Source organism: Diuraphis noxia, unplaced genomic scaffold (assembly GCF_037042655.1).
Source record: "Diuraphis noxia isolate RWA-SAM2 unplaced genomic scaffold, SU_Dnox_SAM2 contig0002, whole genome shotgun sequence".
NCBI classification, from domain to species: domain Eukaryota; kingdom Metazoa; phylum Arthropoda; class Insecta; order Hemiptera; family Aphididae; genus Diuraphis; species Diuraphis noxia.
Window position 1 is genome coordinate 68,031,658 of NW_028301712.1, and position 25,860 is coordinate 68,057,517.

Here is a 25,860-nt window from a genome sequence, read left to right on the forward strand (position 1 = left end):
ATTGTCGACCAAAACTTGGGAATTATTTAACCATTAAAAAAAAAAACTAATTATTGTATTTATATTGCGTAACGTTTGAAATCGTGTTTTTCAGAAAACGTAAGATAGCCAAATTTTATAACTAACTGATACAATTATTTTAAAAGTAGAATTATCCCATTTGATTAAGGATTAAAACATCCTCACAATTTCTAAGTTTAGAATTTTAGATAGGAGTGTATTATATAGTTTTTGCTAGGGGTTTTATGAGGAAAAACTTAATTTATTATATATATTTATATATTTGAAACAAAAACATTAAGTGTTTATTCAATGTAAAAATGAGAATAATTTAGAGGAATGAATACAAGAAAATGTCTCATTTTTTTCATCAATACGACGTTTTACATACATCTTGGAATTTTAAATATCAAATTGCATTGATCATATTGATATATGTATATATATTGATCATAACCTCATATCTACTTTTTAAAATGTTTTGCTTATTAAGATGAGTTATAAATATAATCACCGTGTCCTCTATAGGACTCTATACTTTAATGGATTATTTACAAATTATAATTAAAGATCGATAAAATAGTTTTAATAAAAACTAGAATAATTCGATTGATTGTGGAATGCTAATTATGAAGATTTTTTCAAAAAGAGCTTTTAATTTATTCACCAAGAAATTAATCGAAGGATTATCTTTCCAAAATATAATTTGCATTAGCTAATAATAATTCATAAATTTACCATCATGCTTTTTTCTATTAACAAAATATTAGTTAGTATACATATTTTATCATTGTAAAACCATATTTATATATATATATTGATAGTCTCTAACTCTGTTTCATTATATAATGTACATTTTTATAATCGTAAAAGTATATGAATACATATTTTACTTTTTTATTGATCAACTTTTTACTTATTTTCCCATTACATTATTCGTATAGCTACATTTTTTCATATCAGCTTATAAATAATTGTATCAAATTTTAAATAAATAAATAATTGAAAACAATATTAAGTACTAACTTAAAAAAAAAAGTTGTACCTTTTAACCATTATACCATATTATATTTATTTTGTGCAGTATTTGGGATAAAATAATACATTACTTATTACCATAATTGAGAAGGTGTCATTTTTATTTAGTAAAAATACAAAAATATATATTAAAAAAACAGTACAAATAATTCAAAAGATCCCATAAAATTATATTATAATGTTTCAGAAAACACACGCACTAAACGATCGAATAGAGTATATGGTGATTTTAAAGTGATAACAAAACCCAAGAGTACCATTTGTTATTATGTAGTATGACCCCATTCTAATGGCATATTGCATTGGTTTTCAAAAGAAAAAATATTAACCAAACGTTTTTGACAAGAACAATTTACGAGGGTTAAAATATTATAGAAGTTACAATTTTCACAGTATTTTGAAAACTTCTATAATCTGAGTTACAAATCGATTTATCATTTATTTATTTGTAAGAATATCACGTAAACTCCCATAAAAATCTAAATAAAAAACCATTTTAAAATGTTTATATCTTTAATCTTTATTAATTTATAATTGTTAACACGAGTTCATTCAGTAAATCTAAATTTATACTAAATGAAACATTAAGTTATAATTTATCTACCTAGGTACCGACAAATTAAAATTCTTATGATTTCTTTGCAATTAAGTTATTGAGTTATTCTAACTCTGTTTAAAAGGTAAAAGCAAGATTTTTTTAGAGCAAGATTGAAAATGTTATACAAATTCCAGCTCTTTAGATTCATATTTATATATTTTTGCTATCTATTTGTCTTAAAAATTAAGTGAAAACCAACGTTTTTAAAACGTATTCGTGTAGATATCTATGAGTAACTTTAAGCACCTATAGCGACAAATAGCACTAAACAATAAATCGTCTTATCCGGCTAAAGTAAACCTAAGCAATAATTGTATCAAACGCAATGATATCACCTCTTTAATTATATAACCTGGTAGTGGCACTAAGCTCTGTGACGGTAATGCAATAGTTGTGTATTTTAGAGATTAGCTCTAATTGTGATTTTGACAACATTTGCACATGATAGTTTTCGATTCGATTACATTTTGCTCTTGGCAAATACGTTTGAGAGTATGGAAAAAAACAAATGATAACAACAATCGAATAAAGATACACCCTATTCCCTCACTATTACTATACAGTTTTATGTTATTACTGGATTTCAAAGGCATTCGATAATTATTATGCTCCAGGACTTCGAAATTGTGAAAATCGGACCCATTCGAAAGACAAACGCCTGATTTCCAATAGGGTATTCTAAGGGATACCAATAAATAACCGAATCACAATGATGCGCCCTCCCTTACCTCTCGGTACTAACGAACAAAGAACTTGTGCTATTATTGTTCTCTCCAAGCATTCATGTCGAATATAGTGTTCAATTTTGCGTTTACCGGATAAATCATTGTGATCGCTTATTATACAGTTGAATTTACTGTTTAAGTATACAATATTGGTGACATATTCAAAATCCATAAATTAAACATAAAGTAAAATAGTTCTAAAATATTATTAAGACATTTTTTTTAATATACGATTAAATTGTAATATTATATAATAATATTAATATTATAATATTATAATACTAATATTATCAAATGGAAGTCATGTGTATTGCATTTAAATATTATAGTGCCACGCAATAGGTTAGGATAATGCATAACAATTTATAAAAATATGGAATGTTCTCCACACAAACTGAAATGCATTCAGCTAGTGCCTTTGGAAATGTTAATTGAACAAATTGTGGAAATCATTTAATATAATTTAATCAAAAATCGCACGGCATTCATACATTTTTTTTTTATTATTATTATTATTTATTTATAGAACCGTCTGTGAGGTTAATAACCGGCAATTGCATTATTTACAAGACTGAGCTTTTACAATTTTATATTTAATAATTTAAATTGTTTTTATAAATAGGTACAGACTAATATTTTTATACCCAATTAGTTTTACAAAAACGTAGAAATATTCTTACTTCGAATATTATTTTGTCATTAAACATGTAGAAAATAATTTTACAATAAACTCTATTCGTGTTAAGAGTAAACCACTTGATTGACGAAATCTACTCGTATTTGTGCATTCAAACCCATGAACAGCTTTCACCGCAAAAATTAATTTAAGCCGCCTTGACACGACAGCTGTGTACGACGGTCACCGATGATTACGACCTTTGACAGAGTGCCTATAGACAAGAGACAATAACACAACAACACTCGGAGACCCGATCGTATAGGGGACAAAAATAAATTAAAGTAAAAGGGCTTATTATTTTTATTTGTATATAATATTATGTAGGAGCGTTTTCAATTTAATATGAACACAATATGTCGTTTGATACCCGATAAACTTAAAATTATTATTACGTGAACATTCTATGATAATAATAATATGATATCATAGTATTATCGAATATTTTATCTTCGTTAACACTCGACGGGCATTACTGTCAAACGCATATCTATCACAGTATAATTGATAAACATTATGTCAAATATCAAAAAACGTTTATATTTTTATAACGCTTTGTACAATTTATAGATTTTTTTTAGTATCGTAACCAAAATTATGTGTAGGGTAGTTTTTTTATAAGTGTTCAAACACAAAAACAAAGGAGAAAAAATAAGAGAGTAAGTTATATTTAAATTATTTAATGATGAGGATATTTGTATATTATGTATTAATTTTCGTTGACAACCAGTGTCACTATGGTAAAATATTTTAAGTTTACACATTTTATATAGGAAGATAAAAAAAAGATTTTTCCTTGAGTTTTTATCATGCCAAATTTAAATATTTTTTTCAGTGCCAGTTGGGTCGTTTATAAAAGGGTATATTATTATTATACGCGTCTAATTTAACACGTGATTTAGATATACGAGTATAAGAAACTTGAGTTGTATAAATAACATCATATTCCAACATATAGATACAAAATACAAATAAAATTTACAGAATACGCCTAGTATAATTTTCGTTTTCAGCAAAAAAGTTATGCTTCCAATGATGTTACTGCTATAATGATGCGTTAACTATTTATTTATTTAAATTCTAGTTATCGCGTTAAAGCCTTGAAGACATGGTCAAAATTTCATTTTTAGCTTCTATATAAGCATAAACGTATACAATATTAATCAACTTTATATTATTTTAAGCATTTTGTAGAAATTATATGTTTTTAGATCATTTTATCTGGCCTGTTATTGAATTCTTTGAATATTGGATGACTTTGGTTCTTATAGTACGTATAATATTACTTTAAATATATTACATTTAAATAATAAGAAAAATGTATGCAATTTTTTTTAATAACATTTTATCGGTACTTGATATTTTAATAATTCAACCATATCTTAATTGTACTGGATATAGTTAAATATCTGTGGTATAGTCGTTATATTTACCGTTTTAATAATCTTTATTGTCACACCTCTTTCAGACGGTTTTGCTTTTGTTATTCCTGTATTTCATATTTCCTTCAATAATAATCTTCCTATACCGCCGAATGCTATGCAATATTTAATCTCTACTTCTCATCTCTACACTAACCCCTAACAAATTTCTAATCATAACTGATTCTCTTTCATGTTTACAAACTCTTTCCTCAAATGCTTTCAGAACACCCAAATCCCCACTCATCATTACAATCAGATCCCTTCTTCATATGCTCCCGAATTAAACTTTAACGTACAGTTTCTCTTGGTCCTCGGCCATACGGGGTCTCCGGTAACAAGACTGCAGACTCACTGACTAAATCGACAGCCTTCTTATACTGTCCCCAAACTAGCACAATACCCTGATCTGACTTTTGCCCAATGCCAAAAAATAGCGTTGATAAATTATGTCTCAAATACTGGGAAGGTCTTCCCACTTATTTTGCCATTTGGTACAGAGACATTGCGCCATCCATTTCTCCTCTCCCTTGGTTTGATAAATCTTAACTATCTCGTAAGAATCTCTTTCTCTCGCCTTCGCTACGGACAAACCTTACTACCTTCGCACTCATTTAAGATCGGCATAAATGATTCCCCCCTCTGCACCCGTCATATCACCCCCGCCACTTGCAATATCACTCACATCCTTTTTAACTGCCCATATATCTTCTCCAAACGCAAAATCTTTCTCTCCTTAATTAATTCTGTAAATATTTCAGCTAATCCTCAATCTATCCTTTCCTGAAATTCTCAATCTGCTATTTTATCCACACTTAATTTATTCAACCAGGTTAATTTAATAATTTAAATTTAAAAAAAAAAAAATGTTTTTCTAATTTAGTAGATATTATATGTTCATATGTTTATTGCAGTTGTCGAAACTAATGGTTCTCACCAAGTTTCTTAAATACAAAAAATCGTTTATGAGGGCAGCACGAACAATATGAACTGTAGATAAGTACTTTATAATCTGCTTTGAATTTTAAAAATATAATTATATTATTTTGTTTTGTTTTATACATATGTGGTACCTGTACGTATATTATGATAATATTGTTTGGTACGCTTTTTTTTATATTTTTTTTTTTTCACTGAATTTAAATAAAATATTGTATAAGGTTCGATTCTAATTAAATAGTCATAAACTAATAAATAACAATAATTTACTATTTTCATTTACATTGAATGTAAATTTCGCGCTTTTTCCTTTAATTCCCTCGGTATTAAATCTTTCATTTTTGACAATATATTATAGCAATCGGTTTATTTAGAAGATATTCAAAAGCACTCTGGTTGGCGAATTGTTGTTCATAGATATGTACGGTTGAGATTATACTCCGGTGACGATGCTTCAAGTGTAGTTCGACTCAAAGCCATAAAAATCGATTTCGTTACAGTCATTTTTTTTTTTTGCTTGCTTCTGCAGTGTCATTTGAATCCATTTACTTGAAAGAATCTTAAAGACGTGTGTATATGTGTGCTTATATATGCTTATGTATGCACGTATACAACATATATATGGTGGTGCTGAACATGTATATAAATATATATTATAGTCTTCTGAGAGTCAAAACAAATAAATATATGACTGTATATCAAAGAGGATAGAACTGAGTGGGGTGGCTCTTGTCCACAGGGTACTATTTTGCCCGAAGCAGAAGCACCAACAGCGGAGTAGTATTCCTTTTGTATGGTCGGAACGTATACGCCGTGAAGTGCTGGTGAGTATGGCTGATGTGGGTGATGGTAGTGAAAAGGGTATAGAGACAGTGGGACGGGAGTAGATAGATAGATGATGGTGTGTGTGTGTGTGAGAGAGAGAGAGAGAGAGAGAAAGAAAGAAACACACAAACACACGTATACACACGCACAAATATAGTGACGTACAGGGGGGAGGGGAGGGAGAAATAAAAAGAAGAAATTATTTAACGAGTGCCCCGAGGATTTATGCCGGGGGTCGGAAAATGATAGCTTATATAAATGTCAACGTATAAACAAGCAATAATTCTTGTCGTTGCCGAGTGCTGCCGCCGAGTGTACCCTATAAGACTATGGGCGCGCTATATATGCGTCGTACAACCCTGGGAAATCTTTGCAGTGAACACGTGGTCTGCATAAAAATATCGTAAACGGCAAAGTGAAAATATATTGTACGAATAAAGAAAAAAAATTCGATATAATATATGCGAGGGGGGCCGTCCGTCTGTAATCGTACATATATCTCAAAAAAATAAAGTAAACAGCTCCCCGAGCAACACACGCGTTGCAACGATATCCAACCACGACCGCGACGAAGGGTTTTTAATTTCCTGACTGCGCCGCTAAATCCTAACAACAATAATAATATATTACTGTACAACGTATGTTGTTATAATGTAATATCTAATATATAATATATATATATTATATTTGAATCCCGAAGTGTACCCTCTTGGAAGTTTATAAAAGAAACATTTTCTATCTGCAGCACTTTAACCGTTATAACCATATACCAAATTAGAGGTTCTTACAGAAATAATACGGCAACAATAATAATAGCAATAATAGTTAATATTGTTTAACACGTGTCAGAGCTATATTTAAATTTCAAATCTACAAAAATTCACAAATTCGAATGAAAACAATTTATGATTTTAGTAATCGTTTAAAGTTAATGAGATATTGAAAATCTATTCTACCTATATATATATATATATTATATAAATGAAAATAATAAATAAACTATTTCATTTGACTAATTAATTTTTTTCTTTGATGTTTTAAAACATTTGATTGATATTAATTAATGTGTGGTAGATATTGTTGGACGTTAACATAGGTACCTATCCTATAATATCAGTTATTCGATCAGTTAGGGCTTTCAACAGATTTTAATAATTCAAGCCTGGTTAAAAAAATAAAATAAATTTACAAACGATTTTACGATTGACCAGTAAACTTATATGCTGATATCAAATGGTTATCACATATTTTAGTCTAAAATCGTAGATTTGAAAAAAAGATTTAACGTTTAATTTTTCGTTACGAATCAATCACTGATAGTTGTATTGATACGCGGTGACACTCGTTGTAGACATCGAGTACCTACCTGATTCGAGTTAACCTCTAGTGCATACGTCCGTTCCTATTATGTCTGCCATCGCCGGTAAGCGGCTTAATGTATTGAAACGTTACTCGTTCTCGGTTTAATAATATCGGTTTTTTCTTCCTTCTAAAATCACTTTAGCCCGCCTCTCTGGCGTCATCGGCACAATAGGGATGTATTCATTCTCTATTCACGTGACAGCAGGACTTTTCGGAAGTGAGCGTTACAACATCAACTACTCTCATCCCGTACCCGTCAGCCCCGTTGGCCCATTATTTTTTTTCACCCAGACGATTATTCGATAGAGCTTTGTAAGCATGCCATGCCCCCAGAGAAGTGTTTTGTCGCTGTTAATTTATATATAAAGGAAAAAACTTCGATCCGATACGACATCTGTACGTATCATTGTGTCGTCTGGTGACCGAGTACAGACATAAATATATATTACACGTATATCTGTATACACTGGCCGCATGGAAAATGAGCACATAGAATTCCCGTGAGACGAACGAAGCTGCAAGGTATTAGCCTGCAATTTTTCAAAAAGTTGATGAAAATTAGGACAAAGGACAAAAGTTGGATACGCTGCAATACGCGAACTTGAAGTCTTACCGATGTGTTAATGTGCTCCCTAAACGTTATGTCACCAACACAATAGCCGTCAAAAACACTGTTCGAGTTTAAACGTTGCCTCGGCCAATTATTTTTACGTCCTTTGGATGATATCATTCACTAGGTAGTAAAAAAAAAGAAGGAAGACAATTTCAGGAACAATGAAAAAAATAAAATTAAAGAATTAAAAATTAAGTCAGCTATTTCGTATACCTACTTTGGTCATTCACTGCACGGTTGAGAATTCTTTAACGCAATTGAAATAAGTTTCTGTCATCTGATGATTCGTTGAGTATTTTGTATTATACAAAAACTTAAAGCATTTATGTAATTAATTTAATTCTGAATTTATTACTTTTTATGTAGGTATAATTATTGTATTTTTGATATTAATTTGATGGATAAAAGTGATATATTATAAAATAACTACGAAAGTGTGTGACTTTAGAATAAATATAAAATCGATGATCAATAATTAAAAGTGTACAAGTAAAAAAATATAATGTATTCGAGTAATGGTCCACCTGATTTATTTTATGGTACTAGGTGAATAACTTTGTACGTTGGTCATCCTTAATTCAGAAGTATTTATGTGCAAAATTATAAACCTTAACTTCAACTAACGTCAACAAATAATTCTTCTAAACTGTAAAAACAATCGTTATTATTAAACAACCCAATATAAAAATATTTGACTCTTAATTGCTTAATCATGTTAAACATGTTTATTATAATAATACAGAATATAATCAACGAACCATGTTTTTAATACCTAGTACTAAAATTATTTTCTAAATAAAAACTAAAATGTTCATTGTTTCGTGAGACACGTGTCTATACAGTTTATCAATTTATAGAAAATTTTAAGTAGAATATTTTAAATATTTTGTCACTTTAAAAATGTTAACCGTCAATTATTTCACTTTTAAAAGGTTCTTTACAAAAATTGTGCACTTCAAAAAGATTCTATTTAACTTTAAGTTAATCCAATTTGAAAAGGTTTTATCCATGTTATTTTTTATGTGATAAAAAACGGTTTGATAAATGAATTTTAATTTGATTGTGTATATTATATTTGTTGGTTATTAATACATTTCTAAGGATTTTATTAACTTACTTCGTGTTATGAAAACTGATATTATTGTAACGAATCACATTGGTAAGTACCTGGTTACTAAATTATGGTTTTCAAATCTTTAAATGCGCTTCTTTTGAACAGTTACTTTGATAAGAAATGTTTAACGTAGCTATATCTTATCGGGTCGAATTATTAACTAATGAATTACGATTAATTTATTGAGTAGGTATTGGTACTCAAAAAAATATTAGAATTATTATTTTAATCCACACAATATACTATAATTACTATTATGCCTTGAAGTATTTTATATGGTGAATCACGTAGAAATTGAATAAAATTATTGATGCCCTATTTCATTATTACATTTTTTAATGGATTTAGTAATATTACTGAAGTTTTTACATTTATATTTTTTATTATAAGTACCTATATACGTGTTGTAATGTTAGTATTGTTTGTCCATATTCGTTGGATTTATATTTTCATTGATAGTATTATTTCGATCCAATTCGAATTCATAATATTGCCTTTAACCACATTCGCCTGTTAAAGATTAAATAGAAATGATTTCTTTTGAATATATACGACGAATTATAATTATAATGCATATACTAAGTCGAGTAAGACATTAATTCAACACAGTCAATCATACGTAGATAATATACCTATGTTCGGAATAATAAATTTGTCCAAAAGCGAAAAAAAAATTTTAAACTTTGACAGTAAGCACGTACAAAAAAGCTACAAGAGAGTGGAGGAAACTGCTACTTGAAACCAAAGAATTGCTTACGGTCTGCTTTACACGCGAGTGATTCATTTGAAACGTTATTTTTACGCCCTCATTGCCGCAGTCAAAGCGTTATAAATTTCAACAAAACCGCTTGTGGATAAAATAATAATAATAATAATAATAATGATTATAATAATAATAATAATAATAATAATAATAATAATAAATAATAATCAAGTGTTCACGGTATCGTATTTTTTGGATATCGTAATAATGGCTGATACGGCGGCGCGTGTGAACATAAACCATGATATATATTGATGTATTATACCCACATATTTGTCCCTGAGTACATATTTTCTTCGTTGAAATTACATCGGAAATGGAACGATCATCTTTTATTTTGCATAATATATGCTTTTTCAGCTCCCAGACTAAAAGTGGGATTATTAAGTGTTGGTAATAACTTACTAATGATTAATACGAAGTAAACGAAATTCTGTGCACTAGAACTTCACATAATATCAATCATAAATTACACAGTATTATGTTGGTGTAAAATACAACTTCAAGCATAAAAATTATTAACCAGGTACGAATTAATTATAATTGTAGTAGGTTATTAAACTGGAATAACAAATAATAATTGTTGTCAAATTTGGTGAGTCGTATAATAATAATTTTAATTCATGTTCGATTATAAATATTATGGATCATACATAGCGAACATTATAAAAAATAATTAATTATCATGAATAGCTAGCAGTATTTAAAATTTAAATAATCAAATAAAATTAATTAAGTAATATTGATTTTAATAATTCGAAAGAATTAAATTTTTAAACAACAAAAATGCAACGTTGATGTATTTCAAATAAAAAATGTTCTTCATATTTTGAATAATAAAAATATAACGTAAATAAAAACCAAGCAAAACCAATTAAAACACTACAGTCATAATAAATACTAATAATAATGATTAAAATGAAAAATATATTTATATAAATATATTATTTATTATAAATGTAAATTGTATATAACTAAAATATTAATATTAATTTTGTATTTTTTTACCATACATATAAGTTTTAATCACATGTAATTATTTAATGTAGCCAATGGCCCCAGTCACCGAGGCAGTTATTTATCAGCAACAAAAAATATAAAATAATTAAAATGGCCAAATTTCGGTGAAATTAAGTTTTTTTCGATACTTTTACACAATTCATCCCAACTAGGAAACTTTTCTTGTGGCATGGAAAAATCCAATTTTTGTTTTATATATTATACTCATGACTGAAAGAAAGATTAAAGAAGTCAAGGTTAAGACAGGGGTTTTCGAATATAATTCAAAGAAAATCTCTTCTCCGAAGAAACTGAGAAGAAATATACTTTTCAGCTTATAAATTAACTAATATCTATGTATAGAGAAAATATATTTCCGTCAAATTTTCCATTACACAATATTATGTAATAAATTTAACAAATATTGGAAAAAGCCAATATGGCAACACATTACACAGAATCTCGATTGAAGAGCATATTTTGAAGGTATGATCGTATATTTATTTCAAACGTAGAGGAATTTTTAACATTCCGTTTCTGGTTATTATGTTCAACAAGAGGCATGAAGATAAATCATTCGTTATGGAATGCAAGAAAATAGTGAAAATTACTATGGAATATAATATGTGAATATTAATGTAGAAAAGGAAAAATATAAATATCATGAAATATTCTCGTTAAATTGTCATTTGTGTTTCAAGCATTCAGTAATTTATATTCCCATTGGACATTCGAATCCAAAATGAATCTATCATTTTTCAATTCAACCCTCCACTCTCAGAATAAATAAATATCTCCCAACCTGCATAATGCATTAGAATTAATATTTATTGTTTATTATTTGCTTTGAATTTTTTACTATCCAATATTGAATGGGAATTGATTTGTATTAGTATTTATGGAAATTCTAGTTAGAAAAAGAGATCATATTTTGTTTTGTCGTTATTTTTTCATCTTGGATAATGATAATTATAACTAAACAGTTACAAATATATACATACGGTACACATGTATTACCTAACAATTACAATTCACAGTGAAAGACTCGAAATAGAAATGGACATACTAGTTAAAGTCCATAGAATATTTTATTCTTCATAATGTTACGGTCAGAAAAAATACTTATTTATTTATGCATAATATAGGTTAGCTTAGGATACATACGAACCATTTATTCATTGCATGAATAGAATTTATTCACAAAACTTAAGAAAATCAATTTACTTGATAACTTCTATGCAATTTTAAAACCCTAAGTCATTTTACATTTATATACGTCGAGAACACAGAACAGAACAAATCAAAATCGTAAATATAAGCAAATAAATTGTTTAATTGTATCTAGTCAGTGTAAAAATAATTAATGGTAGGTATACTTATGTAAATAACTACAGCTAATGTATTAGAACAACTGATCACTGACACACTTCTTAACTGATTTATATTTTAAATACTACATTCTATTTAATATTAATAACATCTCAAATGTATATTAGATTATTACTAGAGTAAGAACGTTATTTTTTTTTTAATTTATTCATTTACTTCACCAAATAGGTACAACTAGGAAAATAGAAATTCCCTTAAAAACATATTTTGTTTAGTCCATGTACATGAAATAATTAAATATATTAATTTACAATTGAATTTATTTCATTTAAACATGCATAGGATTATTATATTATTATATGAAAATTGTAATTTCAAATTTCAAATCTTAAACAGTTCCAAACGAAAGAAAATAGAGCTTCAAAATTGTAACTAAATATATTCATTTTTTTATTGAATAAATACAATTGAATAAATAAATCCAGTTAAATTTGTTTCAAATGCAATTTAGTATGCGTTATTTTACTGAAACTCTGTTTAAAACAATATTAAAATACAGTGATTCGATCCCTTCTCCGATTTCTACCAAAATAAACCTGTATTATGCCAACTGTTACATATATCCTAGTTATCGAATAAAACTTCTGAACACAAATTTAAATTCGTCATGAAATTTTATTGAAAATGGCATTGCAACTTTTTTTGAAACTCAACAACTTAACTCTTCAAAATTAGATATTTAAATTTTAAATATTAATAATTTTAATAAAATGTTAATAATATCAAAATTTAAAAAATGAATTAAAAAGTGTAAGGAAGTCATTTTCAAACAGTTTATCGAAAATTAAATTATGTTTTCATAAATTTTATCGGATAAATAGGTTAGCTCATATAACTGTAAAAAAAAAACAATATAATTAATATTTGGATAGGTATAGTGTAATGAGTTATTGGCACATATTATGTGTCACTGAGTGTGCCTGCGGGAGCGCTCTGCTGTTTATTTTATACAAAGTCTCTCACATTAATGATCACTTACTTCGCAAACATTTATACGATCCGCATGCACACACATAGAAAACTTGTTATATTGAACTTCTTAAAAACAATAGGGATCGAATATCCTTAAATTTTGATTACCTAATTATCATAATTAAATTTAATTATGAATTATTTCTAGGCTGTCAAATTTTAAAATGTTAACTGTACATTATAATAACGTATATTATTTAATATTAAATATATTATACTAAAAGACTTTTATTCCAATGTAAAATGTTCAAACCAAACCAAATTAAATTTGTTTGTATATATTATTATGTATAATTATGGTTAATACAACTTCGTCAAAATATATAACTACTGTTCAGGATCTGTGAGATAGACAAATCCGTATACATACGAGTGTATTTGATGTGCTGTGTAATGTGTGGTGTACTCACAAGGAACTATACGTAATTATATTAAACTGGGCCAGTGAGAGTACGCCAAAGGTTATTTTTGCGGTGAAAGTGAACTCTTTGATTTAATTGCACTAAAATGATCAGAATTTATCAACCTTCGGTAGCTCAGTTGGTAGAGCGGTGGACTGTAGTGGTGTACACATCATAGATATCCATAGGTCGCTGGTTCAAATCCGGCCCGAAGGAAATTTTTTTATATATATATATAAATATTTTTTTTTTTTAATTCGTAGAGTGAAAGGTCATAACGAGATAATTACAAAATATATTATACCTACCGACGAGTCAAATTTATTATTATACACAGCATAAGTACTCGTATATTTAAAAACAATATTAATACTATGTAAACTGAACCCTTTTTAGATTAGTTTTGTAAGGTCGTTATTTTAAATTTTAAAATAATATTTTACAACATTATTTCTTGCTGAGATGAACAAAAACAGGCAAATTTCTAATACCATAATACCCGGTCTCTGTACAGACTTGAATTAACTTTTAAAGATTTTTAACTGCAAAATACAAGCTACGAAAACTGTAGAGTTCACAAAGTCAAGTCATTCACTTGAAAAATAATGAAATAATTAATATATTTATGAAAATAAATAAACGTTTAAATAAAAATTTAAGCGACTATTATTCAGTTAACAATGTTATAAAAACAACACATCATAAGATTAAATAAAATAATGAAAATGTAGCATCTAACCTGTATCCAAAATGGTAAATAGAACCCAAAACTGCATAGGAATGATGCTGCTAATGATAGTGTCGCCCAACACATCCCTGCAACGGTCAATGTAGTTGCCATCTGAAAAAGTAGATTACAATTTTATATACATATACCTATTTATACAAAATGAATTACCAAGAACGCTCATCCTCATCTTTTCTTGTAATTATGAATTTATTAGAATTTGAATTTTATCGAAATTTCTCATATTTAAAAAAAAAAAAACACTAGATAAGTACTATGCAATGATACAAACTTTTACATTTCAGATGAAAACCTCCCCCCCATTTTCCCCCTATTTTTTATATAAATCATTTGGTGGATATTTTTTTAAACATTTTGATAATTCAAAATTTAAACTATTAGGTACTTACTCGGTTAATACAATGTTTAAACTAAAGATAATAAACCATAAAAATTGTTTTACAAAAATGTAATGTAGATATAATATTGGATCTAGTGTTTATATTACTTGGATCATATTTACGATTCATAAATGTTGATAGATTAATATTAATTTAAACTTTTAAAATTACCGTAAACCCCATAATATCTTCCAAACCCATTACCACGGACCTATATAAATTATCCTTAGTACACAAAGTTAAATAACTAAAAAACTACTCGTTTAAATTTCGATTCTGAGTATTATCAGACTTCTGAAATATTATCCACAAAACAAATTTGCAGTTGAAAAAATGGGTGGATGGGAGTTCTCATTTAAAAAAGAGGTTTTTCACCAACGGGACACTCGTTAAGTAAGAGTACAAAAAACTCATTCAAAAATCATTTTTAATCACTGCATTATTGAAGAAGAAGAAGAGAATGAGTATACATGATGAATCATCCAATATATATAAACTGGGTTAAATAAAAGTAATTGTGGTAATTCCGTTCTTGGTATATCGCCATTTTACTTAGAACATAATATTAAAATATTATTATATTTTATAATATACAAAATAAATTGAACAATTTAAACTACGCATTGTTCGGTGAACATTTATACTATACTTTGAAATTATGTACATAACACAATACATATAATTTAGTATTTATATAATACATTTCAAATGTAAATAATTATAACAACCATTCTTTAATTGAACCAAATTAGTTATTGTTATCTTATATAAATTTGTAAATATAAATAAGCAAATGCTCATAAATAAAATACGAATTATATGTTTGCTCGTCTACTAATATGAAATATAAATATGTAAAATACACATAAACAAAGATGCGAGATCATAATTCTTTGTCAAGGTTTATTGTTCCGCTAATAATTTTAATTTTATATTATTATTTGGCATAAAAAGAAAACTACAAGTCAATATCCATCATAATTTTGCATTAATTAAGTGGCAAGAGTATATTTTATTTTTAAAATTACGAATAGTTGTTTCATAAAATTTAAATAATGTATACCTATCTTTACAGCCAAAGCGACACTCGAGTATTCTTTTATAAGATACATTATTATATTTTTTAGGAGAATTATATTTATTTGATATAATATAATGTTATGTATAACGTAGGTAGGTACATTAATCAAAAAAATATAAAGTTGATTTTATAAATATGAGTAAGAGCAAAATCGAGCTGAAACTAAAAACAACGAAGCGTGAAATATGATTAACAAATTTAAAAGTTAAAAATACAAAAGCATTTTCGTAAGGCTAAGTAGTTTTGTAGGATATTACAAAATGTATGTAATGTAATGTTTGACTTATTTCAAAGTTAATATTATTTTATCTTTTCTCTTAATTTTACTCCATACAAGAATATTCTCAAAAGTTTATCATTTATACAGATAATTTTTTAAATATAATTATTATTATTTTTGGAATTTTTACGTTCACATTAAATTCATAACTAAACTAAGGAATTATATTGTTATACCCTTTTAAAATTGTCTTCTCCGGTGATACTTAAAAATATATTATCAATACTAATGAAAACTGATAAAAAATTATTAAATCAGTGTATGAAATGACTAGGATGATCAAATAATATAGTTTAAACTATATTAGGTATGTTAAAATAGGCTATAAATAAATTTGCTGTTTATAAAAATGATGGAAACAGTTTTATCGATATCGTACAAATATTATCTATTTTAATGTAACTCTAGAATTTTAGATAAATGTATCTTTTATTAAAGCTACAATTTAAACCATTGACTTTGAAATTATGTAATTCATAACTGACTAACTATGTGCACATTTTTGACGTTAATAAAAAGCTAATAAAAAGTTGAAAAGATAATAATATGGGAATTATGATGATTTTAAAACTATGTTGATATTTTATATAAATCATATTTTTTTATTATTATAAGTTTTCTGAGTTTAATAAGTAATATACTAAATATTAAACAACCCATTTATCTTATATTTTATGTAAAACTAATTTTTAAGCACTATAATTATTGTTGGTGCACAATGTTTAAAATCTCAGAAAACTACTCATTTGAATTTCAATTTAGATCTAGAAACAATTTTATGTAATGTATCTGCTTCACAATAATTCGCATTCATATTTTAATTTATCGTTAAAAAAAATATATTTTAATAACTAAAAGACATTCTTTAAAATATGTTATAAAATATTTAATTATCTGAGATATGACTCTTAAACTAAGACACACAGATAATGACAATTAATGACAATTTTCCTTAATTTCTGTACTGTTATGGTTGTGTAGCGTTCAAGGTAAAAGGTCATAATAATATATCAATATCCTTATGATTTATGAAAAAAATAGTATACATATTATCAATATTCAATTTTCGAATATTTTATCCTATAAAATGTTTATCATTATAATTAATAATTAAATCACGAACAGCGAATAAGACAAGTTCTTGATAGTATTTCTTTGGCCACGTTTCAATGTGTTCACTGTTATGAAACCAATAAGCCAAGTGAGTTTAAAGTTATTTTAATTGTTGAATATTGTATTAGTATTTTTATTTAAATTATTTAAAAAAATCTTAATATCTTGAAAATAATATCTCGGGTATTCGTGATGTAGAAACTAAAATTGTTTGCCCCACTTCCTTAAACGATTCCTATACTTATACTTGTATATACCTACTTGAAATTTCTAAAAAAAAATGATAAGCATGAATATAATTAAAATATCACTCGAGCAGCCATTATTTTAAAAGGACAAAATATGTACTTTGGATTTTATTGAAAAACAAAAAAGTTGGATTAGATCATATATTATTAATATCCGGGACTGTTGGATGGTAGGCAATATTTTATTGACAAGTCAAATTGTCGAACATCGTATTCGTATCTTTTCTTTTTGTAATCCTCCGCGTCTTACATTTCATATCATTAAAAGTTTACGTCGTAAACAAACTCCTTTAAAACCAATAGCGCTCATGGACACGCGCTCAAACCTAGATGCGTATTACTATTATATATGTATATAGGTTAAGTTACGTTATATATTATTTATATATATATATATACACCTATACATAAATAGTGTAATGCAAGTGGTGATCATACCACTCTAGAAGCTAAACTTTTTCGGTAAATCAGTCAGAAACAGTAATTTTTCTGTAGAGTGGAAAGGCCAAAGTACATTTGATATAGTTACATACAAGAAAACTTGAAGTAAAGCCAGTTTTATTAAACACAAAGTGATTGTCAGTCTGTAAGAAATAAATGAAATACGCTTTAAGCTTAACTTTATTTAATATGCAGTTCAATGAAATAACAAAATAATTGATATTCGTTTGTTTACGAAATATTTAATTATAAATACACATTGGATAAATTAAAAACATGTGATATTAAATTATATTATTAAATTAAAATATAAGTAAATTTTTGTAAGCGTTTTTCACTTGGTTGTCCAATTACAATATTAATGAAGCATTTGTGTCTTTTTGAGGAAAATAAATTGAGATAAGGTTACATTAGAACAGAAGCATATTATGACGGGCTACAAATGTGTGGGGTAGGGGGAGCAAGGGTTCTGAAAAAGGACAAAATTATTTTTTTCTATTATGATTATTTACGGTTTAGAGCAAGAAAATTGTAGTTTGAGCATTCTTTGAATTTGAATGTAATTCAAATTCAATAATAAAACCTACGCATGATTAGATGAACTTAGCTAGGCAGCTTATTTTATCTTTGGCACAATGATTTCTAAGGTTATTTTATATTTCCAAAAGTCTTGACACAGTGAAAAGTATGATGATTAGTAATTATTGATTACCTGCAGAAGTCAGAAGTGTGTCATTGTTATACTGACAGATGTCTAAGTGTGAAGAATCACTCTTGGTTTAATAATATCATAGGTATTTCATATTTAAATGCAATTTACAGTATTGTGTTTTTGAATTATGTTTGCAGATATTGCCATACTATTTATAATATGGGTTGGCGATTTGCTCTTTGAGACTTGGTTGTTCGTGTTCAACGGATATATTTTTACTAAATTTATCGAATACATTTGCATTATCCTCATTAGTCTCCAATATGGAATAAGTGAGAAAAATTTCTGGCAAAATACGTTTGGATTTGGTGATTTGGCGACGCTGGGAAGCCAACTAATAATATTAGAATGCACTATTATTGTTGTTACGACGAGGCTTTATTACTCATATTGAATACAGTAAGTACAATGGATGATATCATGATGATATTATATTGTATTTAGTTAAAACTAATTTTGTGTCCGAATATGGGTTCGGGTGAACCTATCAGACAGACGTGTCGTCCGTGTAATGGGCCAACGCATCGATCTGGTTAAATAATAAAATAATTGTAAATCACATTGTATGATAATCCTATTATTAAAACAAAGGCTGTACAGATATAGTAATATTATGTATAGAATTGGTTGTATAAAATATTGGTTCATAGATTATAAAGGACCATCAATATTTTAGCTTTTAGGTGTGTTCCCTATAAAATATATAAAATAGCCTATTTATTATTTTTTTTTTTTATCCTAGTTTAGCTTTATTATATCACTATTAACTAAACGTCTAATGATTTAAGCCCTATGGATTTTTATGTTCAAGTATTATCAATGATAGAGTATAGTAATAACGTTAAATCTCACCCAATTTTATACACTTGGGAACCAAACAGAATGGTAAAAAATATGAACGTGAGAGTAATTTGATAAAATTCAAAAGTAAAACAAGGTAATTAACGTGTTACTTATATTATTATATCAGATTATAATAAATTCCTTATAAATTTAAAAATTAATTAGAATGGACTTTTCATTATATATGTTACTAAATATAGATCTGATGCTGTGATGAATGTGCGTGTTTATTCAGTACAATTATTATCATATAATTACACATCTTGAACTGTAGTTTTATCCCAAAAAGTGATTTTTTTTTTCTCTGGCACACGACATCAATATTTTATTATAGCGTTATATGGTGAAATAAATAGATGATTCAAAACATTTTTGAAATCCTAGGATGTGAACTCACACAAAAAAAAAAGATCCGTTCTAGTACAGCCATGTGTAACTCACAAGCTCAAATCTAAATTTATGCTGACCGTTTTCCTTTGAACCATTCGTGCATGAAAGAGTATAACAAAGAAAAAATACAATAACATCCAGTCATATGAAAGTAACAACGGACTTCGGATTAATGATACGCTTTGAACAAAATAGCCGAATTTTTAATAATATGTAAAATATCGATAAAATATATGAAGCTCAAAATATTATCAACAGCGGTCTTTATATTTTCAACGTAATTGACGAACAAGCCATTTAACAACCGTTTTAATGCAAGTTGTATCTAACGACGGCTTTTTATTTTAGTTACTCATTAAAAAAATTGAATGTATTATTGTTGTATTTTTTTTTTAATGAAATAATAATAAAATTATAAAATAAGCTAAATTATGTGTTTGAGACACAGCTGTAAAAAGTATATTTGCTAGTTTTATAAATCATAATATATTTATTATTATTATTATTATTATTTTACCTCTTAAATGTATGTTTTTTTTTTTTAAATAGCATATCATACAAAATGTTAATATCTCTATTCTATATTTATTATTCATAAATATTTATGAATATTTCACATTTCTATGACTGTTAAATCATGTAATCAATAGACCTAACAAAAAAAAAAAACCTATAGTAATTTTGATAGTTGAATTTTAGAAATTCTTGTCAAAAAACATTTTGGAAAAATTGTAAATTTTTGTAATTGCTAAATTTTTAAAAACATATTATATGTATTTTAAATGCTTCATATTATAGTTTAATAACAATAACCAGATATATACTATTGTGGGATATATTTTGTACTAGTATTTCTAAGACTTTTGGTCATGATCAATTTTGGTACAATATCAAAATAATAAATTATCCTTTAACCATTATAGCATATTAAATATAAATTATAACAAAACTAGAGTTTCTTTTTTTTGTGGGACCACCTGACAGAAGAAAGATCTAATAGTGATTCATCATATTATAATTGAGGCTGAATGGATAGAATATAAATTAATTTTTTTTTCTTGAATTTGAATTAAACATATTATTTTCTTTTTAAATTAAAATATTTTGTCAAAAAAAAAATTTACTTATTTACAATTTTTCTAAAATTAAAATTAAATTAAAGTTGTTGATATATTATATTTTGCACATTTATATCATTCACATTTTAATTTTAAATTTAAGGTTATTTTTAGTTTGACTTATCAAACTGTGTTATCACATTATTTTTGGTATAATAACGGTTCTAAAGTTAATTTAGTTAATCCAAAACAAAAAAAAAAAAAAAAATTAAATAGAAATAAAATTATTTATATTGTTTATAACTACATAATTTTTTTTTTTCATCATACAATGTAAGGATTCTCAACAGATAAAAATATATATCATGATAAGTTATTTAAAAATATGAATAATTTTATGCTCACTTGAACTGAATATATATGTATCATATTAATTGCATGCAATACTGAAATAGTTTATCTATTGTGATAGTCATTGCAGAAGCTAAGTAAAAAATAAAAATAAAAAATGCTTATGTGAATAACAACGCGTGACGACCGCGTAGAGATACCTCTATCTTCTACATCATAAAAGGAACACTGTTTCGTACGTTCCCATTTTAAAATGCTAATTGTAATTATAATCGCATTGGCCATTTTATGTTGATCCACCCTTTAGTTCGATATCATAAACTTAATTTACTATCACAACAACTAACAAGTATGCAATAATTTTAATCATTTAATGTATATAACAATATATAGTTCAGTAATACATATTATTATTTTTAGCGATATCAAGTTTATATTTATATTTTATATTTCATTATTTACTATTATTAGAAAAATAATTTTTTTAACTTCTTATACCCTAGGCTAGTGATTGAGACGTTTTTTCTGAAACCGTGATTAGCTTTTGTTTTTTTTTTTATGTAATAATAATTATTGTGGATAGTTGTTTCATAATATTATTATTAGTTGTCACTATAATTAAGTACCTAATATCTTATCTTGTTGTGATTGAAGACAATGGGGATGGCTGTGGTAGATAAATCTACCACTATAGAAACGCCTCGTTAAAGTTTTACCACAATAGAGAATTTATCAACGAAATAAATGAAATGGATAATAAATAATAATGTTAATCATTGTTACCAGAAATAATAATACAGAACTATTATTTCGTTTCAAATGGTTAAGAGTACATCGTCTGGAATACTCTGCATGTTGTTAACGTGTACCCGTTGATGTTGGATTATTTTAATATCGATTCATACGAAAGTAACTTGGTAAGCACGGTGTTTTTAATTACCAAAATGTGAAGCTGTTCGCGTATCCATAATATATTAATAATTATATTTAATATTCATACATCATAAACAGATTGGATAAAGAAAATAATCTCGAACTAAACAAGTGCATACTATAGTAGCTGATATTATAGCTATGCACTCATGCATCCAAGTAATACTGAATAATTTGTTGTACCTATAAAACTCATGTATAACATTATTATATATTTAGAGAAGATAAATGCTTATAACATGCATGCGTTCAATCTTGTGATATTATTATGCGTATAGTCCATCAGACATAATTCTCATAATATTTTAACAGTCCTTTAATAAAATATTACTAAGTATCCAACTACGCCTTTTTCATCAATTTCATTTTTTTATTTACGGCAACGTTTTTTTTCCTAGTACAATTATTGTCTATGGAATTTGATTTAATCTTCTATGTACACGTTTTTTTCATACAAATTAATAAATAGTTGGAAATACATTTTTAATTTCAAAATGGTAACAGAAACAACATAGATAATTTATTTTTGATTGTCGATATTATTTATGCATTTAAGGGCCATTCTTACAATGCTCGGTTAGTGCCTGATAACACTAACCGGAAGAATTTATCATGAGTTAACCGATAGAATTCTACCGGTTAGTCTTAACCGACACTTAACCGGACATTGTAAGAACGGCCTTAACATTTGTTTGTTATAGAATGAGTATTAACATAAATAAACAAACAAATAATCAATAATCAATTGAAAAAAATATCAAGCATGAATCAAGATTTTATTTTTCTAATAATGACAGTTTCTTGGAAAACAATTCCTAAGCCTTTAAAATATTGTTTAAGTTTTAAATAAATGTGCAATTCGCAGGTTGTTCAGTTGTCAATTTTTTTTATATATCATTATACCTAAAACATTATTATAAGGTGTTAAATACACAATCAATCTGATTGCTGAGACTAAGTGATTAATGATTATACTACTTTGATATGCAACACTGTAATAGTATTATTAGCAGACAATACAAAATATAAGAATTCTTATGCAACTCACTTTATAAATTACAAAGATACTATACCTTTTACCTATACGGCTATACATTATTATAATTCAACTAATTATTAAATCCCATCATTATTTTGCATAATTGGTATTCGTACATAATAAAATTTTAACACGTATATAAAACTAATTAATTGCAATTTACACACTTGTAAAACAAAGGCAGCATTAAATTTATTCAACCAAAATCGTCGTATACAACTTATTTAAAATTAATAATATAAGAGTAACTTTTTAGTTCCAGCGTTGAAGCGTATTAAAAGATAATAATTTAAACACGTGGATTATATCTATAGTACTCTGGTAGCACCTCAGTAGTGGTCCTCAATCGTGGAGTGGACCTAGGTGATTTAAGTGTAAGTATTATGACAACTGCGTAAATAGAGCTCAGTGGTTTGAAATTTCCTAAATAATATACGGATAAATCGAACCTAAAGAAAAGTGTGAAATATGACTGCTGCTAATTTTAGCAGAATTTATAGTTAAGACCCGTATGTAGATAATATGATCGGTTAAGACACAATAGAATGGGTAAGTATTGGCTGAATTATATATTTTGGGTAAAACAAATTTACTGTTACCGGAGAACAAAGGTTTTGAGAGTGCTCTAGTTAAGGATCAAAGCGCAAACATTTCACCGAGAATGCCTCAACATCAAAATCACATTTAATTATGTTCAACCACCGACAACTACAGGTATATGATATAATAAGTATACGTACCTATCCAGTATTCACTAACACACTAGGTGACGCTGTGATACATGTGATCAAGCAACCAAATTATTAGTAGGTATACTTATCAAATCAAACGGTTACGTTATCACTGTCATTTAAAGTCAAGTAGGTCGTTGCATAGGCTTAACAAAAACAAGTTGCTTTTCTCTTTGAAATATCCAAATGCCCAATCTACCTATATAGAACTCCGAAAATGTCATAGAAACCGGATTTCAACCCTTCACAATTTAAGATTACTCTAGACGTATAGTTAAATATTATAACTCATTACATGTTTGTAGCGGAGTACTACGTGGAATCAGAAGCACATGAAAAATGTATAACGTAAAAGTAAAGACACAAAAATAATAACACGAGAAAAGTTGAAGCACACCGTAAATAGTCAAGTATGTCTAGATATTAAAATATGAAAAATATTATTTTAACCTTGAAACTGATCTCGTTTATCGGAAATTAAATTTACATTTAACTATGAACATAATAATGTTATTTTGTAGTTATAATGATTAACTCAATATTATAATATAATAAACAAAATAACAATAATACATTTTTAAATAAAATTCTAAATATTATTATTTAAGTTTTTTCACGAAGTTTTAAATAATTTGTATAATAGTGTGCTTATATTATAAACGTTATTAGTATTGTAAGTTTCATATAGTAAATATCACGAACGGAAGAATTGCATTTTATGTTTTAAATCATTGTGCTAAATTGAGATTAAGACTGGCAATAATAAATATAATCATATATTATATTTAGGTAACTACTTGCAGGTTAACCGATAAACAAACTGTTCAATTAGCCGATAACACAAACACTTGGTAAGTCTCAAGAGCTTTATATGACAGGTAAACACAGTATGTAATAATACATTAGTCAGTCCATGTTAGTCTTTCGGCTGTATGAGTTTGAAACACGTATTATCATATTGTGCTCATTTTATCACGTGCGATTTTAATAGTTATCGATTAAAATTAATGAAACTTGTTCAGCCCATGATGGCCAGTTATAATAATATGTTTAAAATTAACTTTAGTAATAATGTAGATTAATTATAAATGCAGTAGAATCTCGATAATTCAAACCTCTATAAGTCGAATTTTCGATAACTCCAAGGAATGCCTTGGCCCCTACCTTACAATATACGAGTAATATGATATGTGTGAACTTCTGTTAGTCGATTTTATATTAAATATTTTTATTTTATTGGTGGCCTATATAGACAATAAGCATCATATACGAGCACCTATGGCTCTCCTTTCCCTAAATCCGTGCCATGATTGTTGTATTTCTATATGATAGTTTTATTATATGTTGACGAAAATATATAGAATTTTGACGATGATTGTATCAATATGTGTTTTTTTAATTAATCAATGAATATTAACTTATAAGTACGTCACTGAAGGGCCCCGATGACATAAACTTCACTACCTGCACCTCTACCATGGGTGGACATGACCATCGCGTAAATCAATAATGATGACCTTTATTCGATATACTTGCCAATTTTCTCATCACTGAAGATCGCTTAATTTAAGTCATTATTATAGTTTCAACGGAACTGAGTAACATTATTATTGTTTTTGTTTTAACAGTCATCGATGCAGCCGCTACTTGATAGTGATGTACATTTAAAAAAAGTTT

The 25,860-nt window shown here is 27.0% G+C and overlaps 1 protein-coding gene, 1 long non-coding RNA gene and 1 other non-coding gene across 3 annotated transcripts in view; 2 read left to right on the plus strand and 1 right to left on the minus strand.

Moving 5' to 3' along the window:
• LOC107162528 (LHFPL tetraspan subfamily member 1 protein-like) overlaps positions 1-25,860 on the minus strand; it is a 273,280-nt gene that overhangs the window by 222,028 nt on the left and 25,392 nt on the right. Inside the window, exon 2 of the mRNA XM_015509480.2 lies at positions 14,575-14,676. Within this exon, the coding sequence (XP_015364966.1) occupies positions 14,575-14,676 (102 nt within the window). The remainder of the gene's footprint in view (positions 1-14,574; positions 14,677-25,860) is intronic.
• The window catches only part of LOC149058838 (uncharacterized), a 120,804-nt gene that overhangs the window by 57,826 nt on the left and 37,118 nt on the right, over positions 1-25,860 (plus strand). The gene's annotated exons all lie outside the window — the stretch shown is intronic.
• TRNAY-GUA (transfer RNA tyrosine (anticodon GUA)) lies at positions 13,960-14,051 on the plus strand. The gene is given in 2 exon segments: positions 13,960-13,996; positions 14,016-14,051. It is a non-coding gene; the product is annotated as a tRNA-Tyr (tRNA).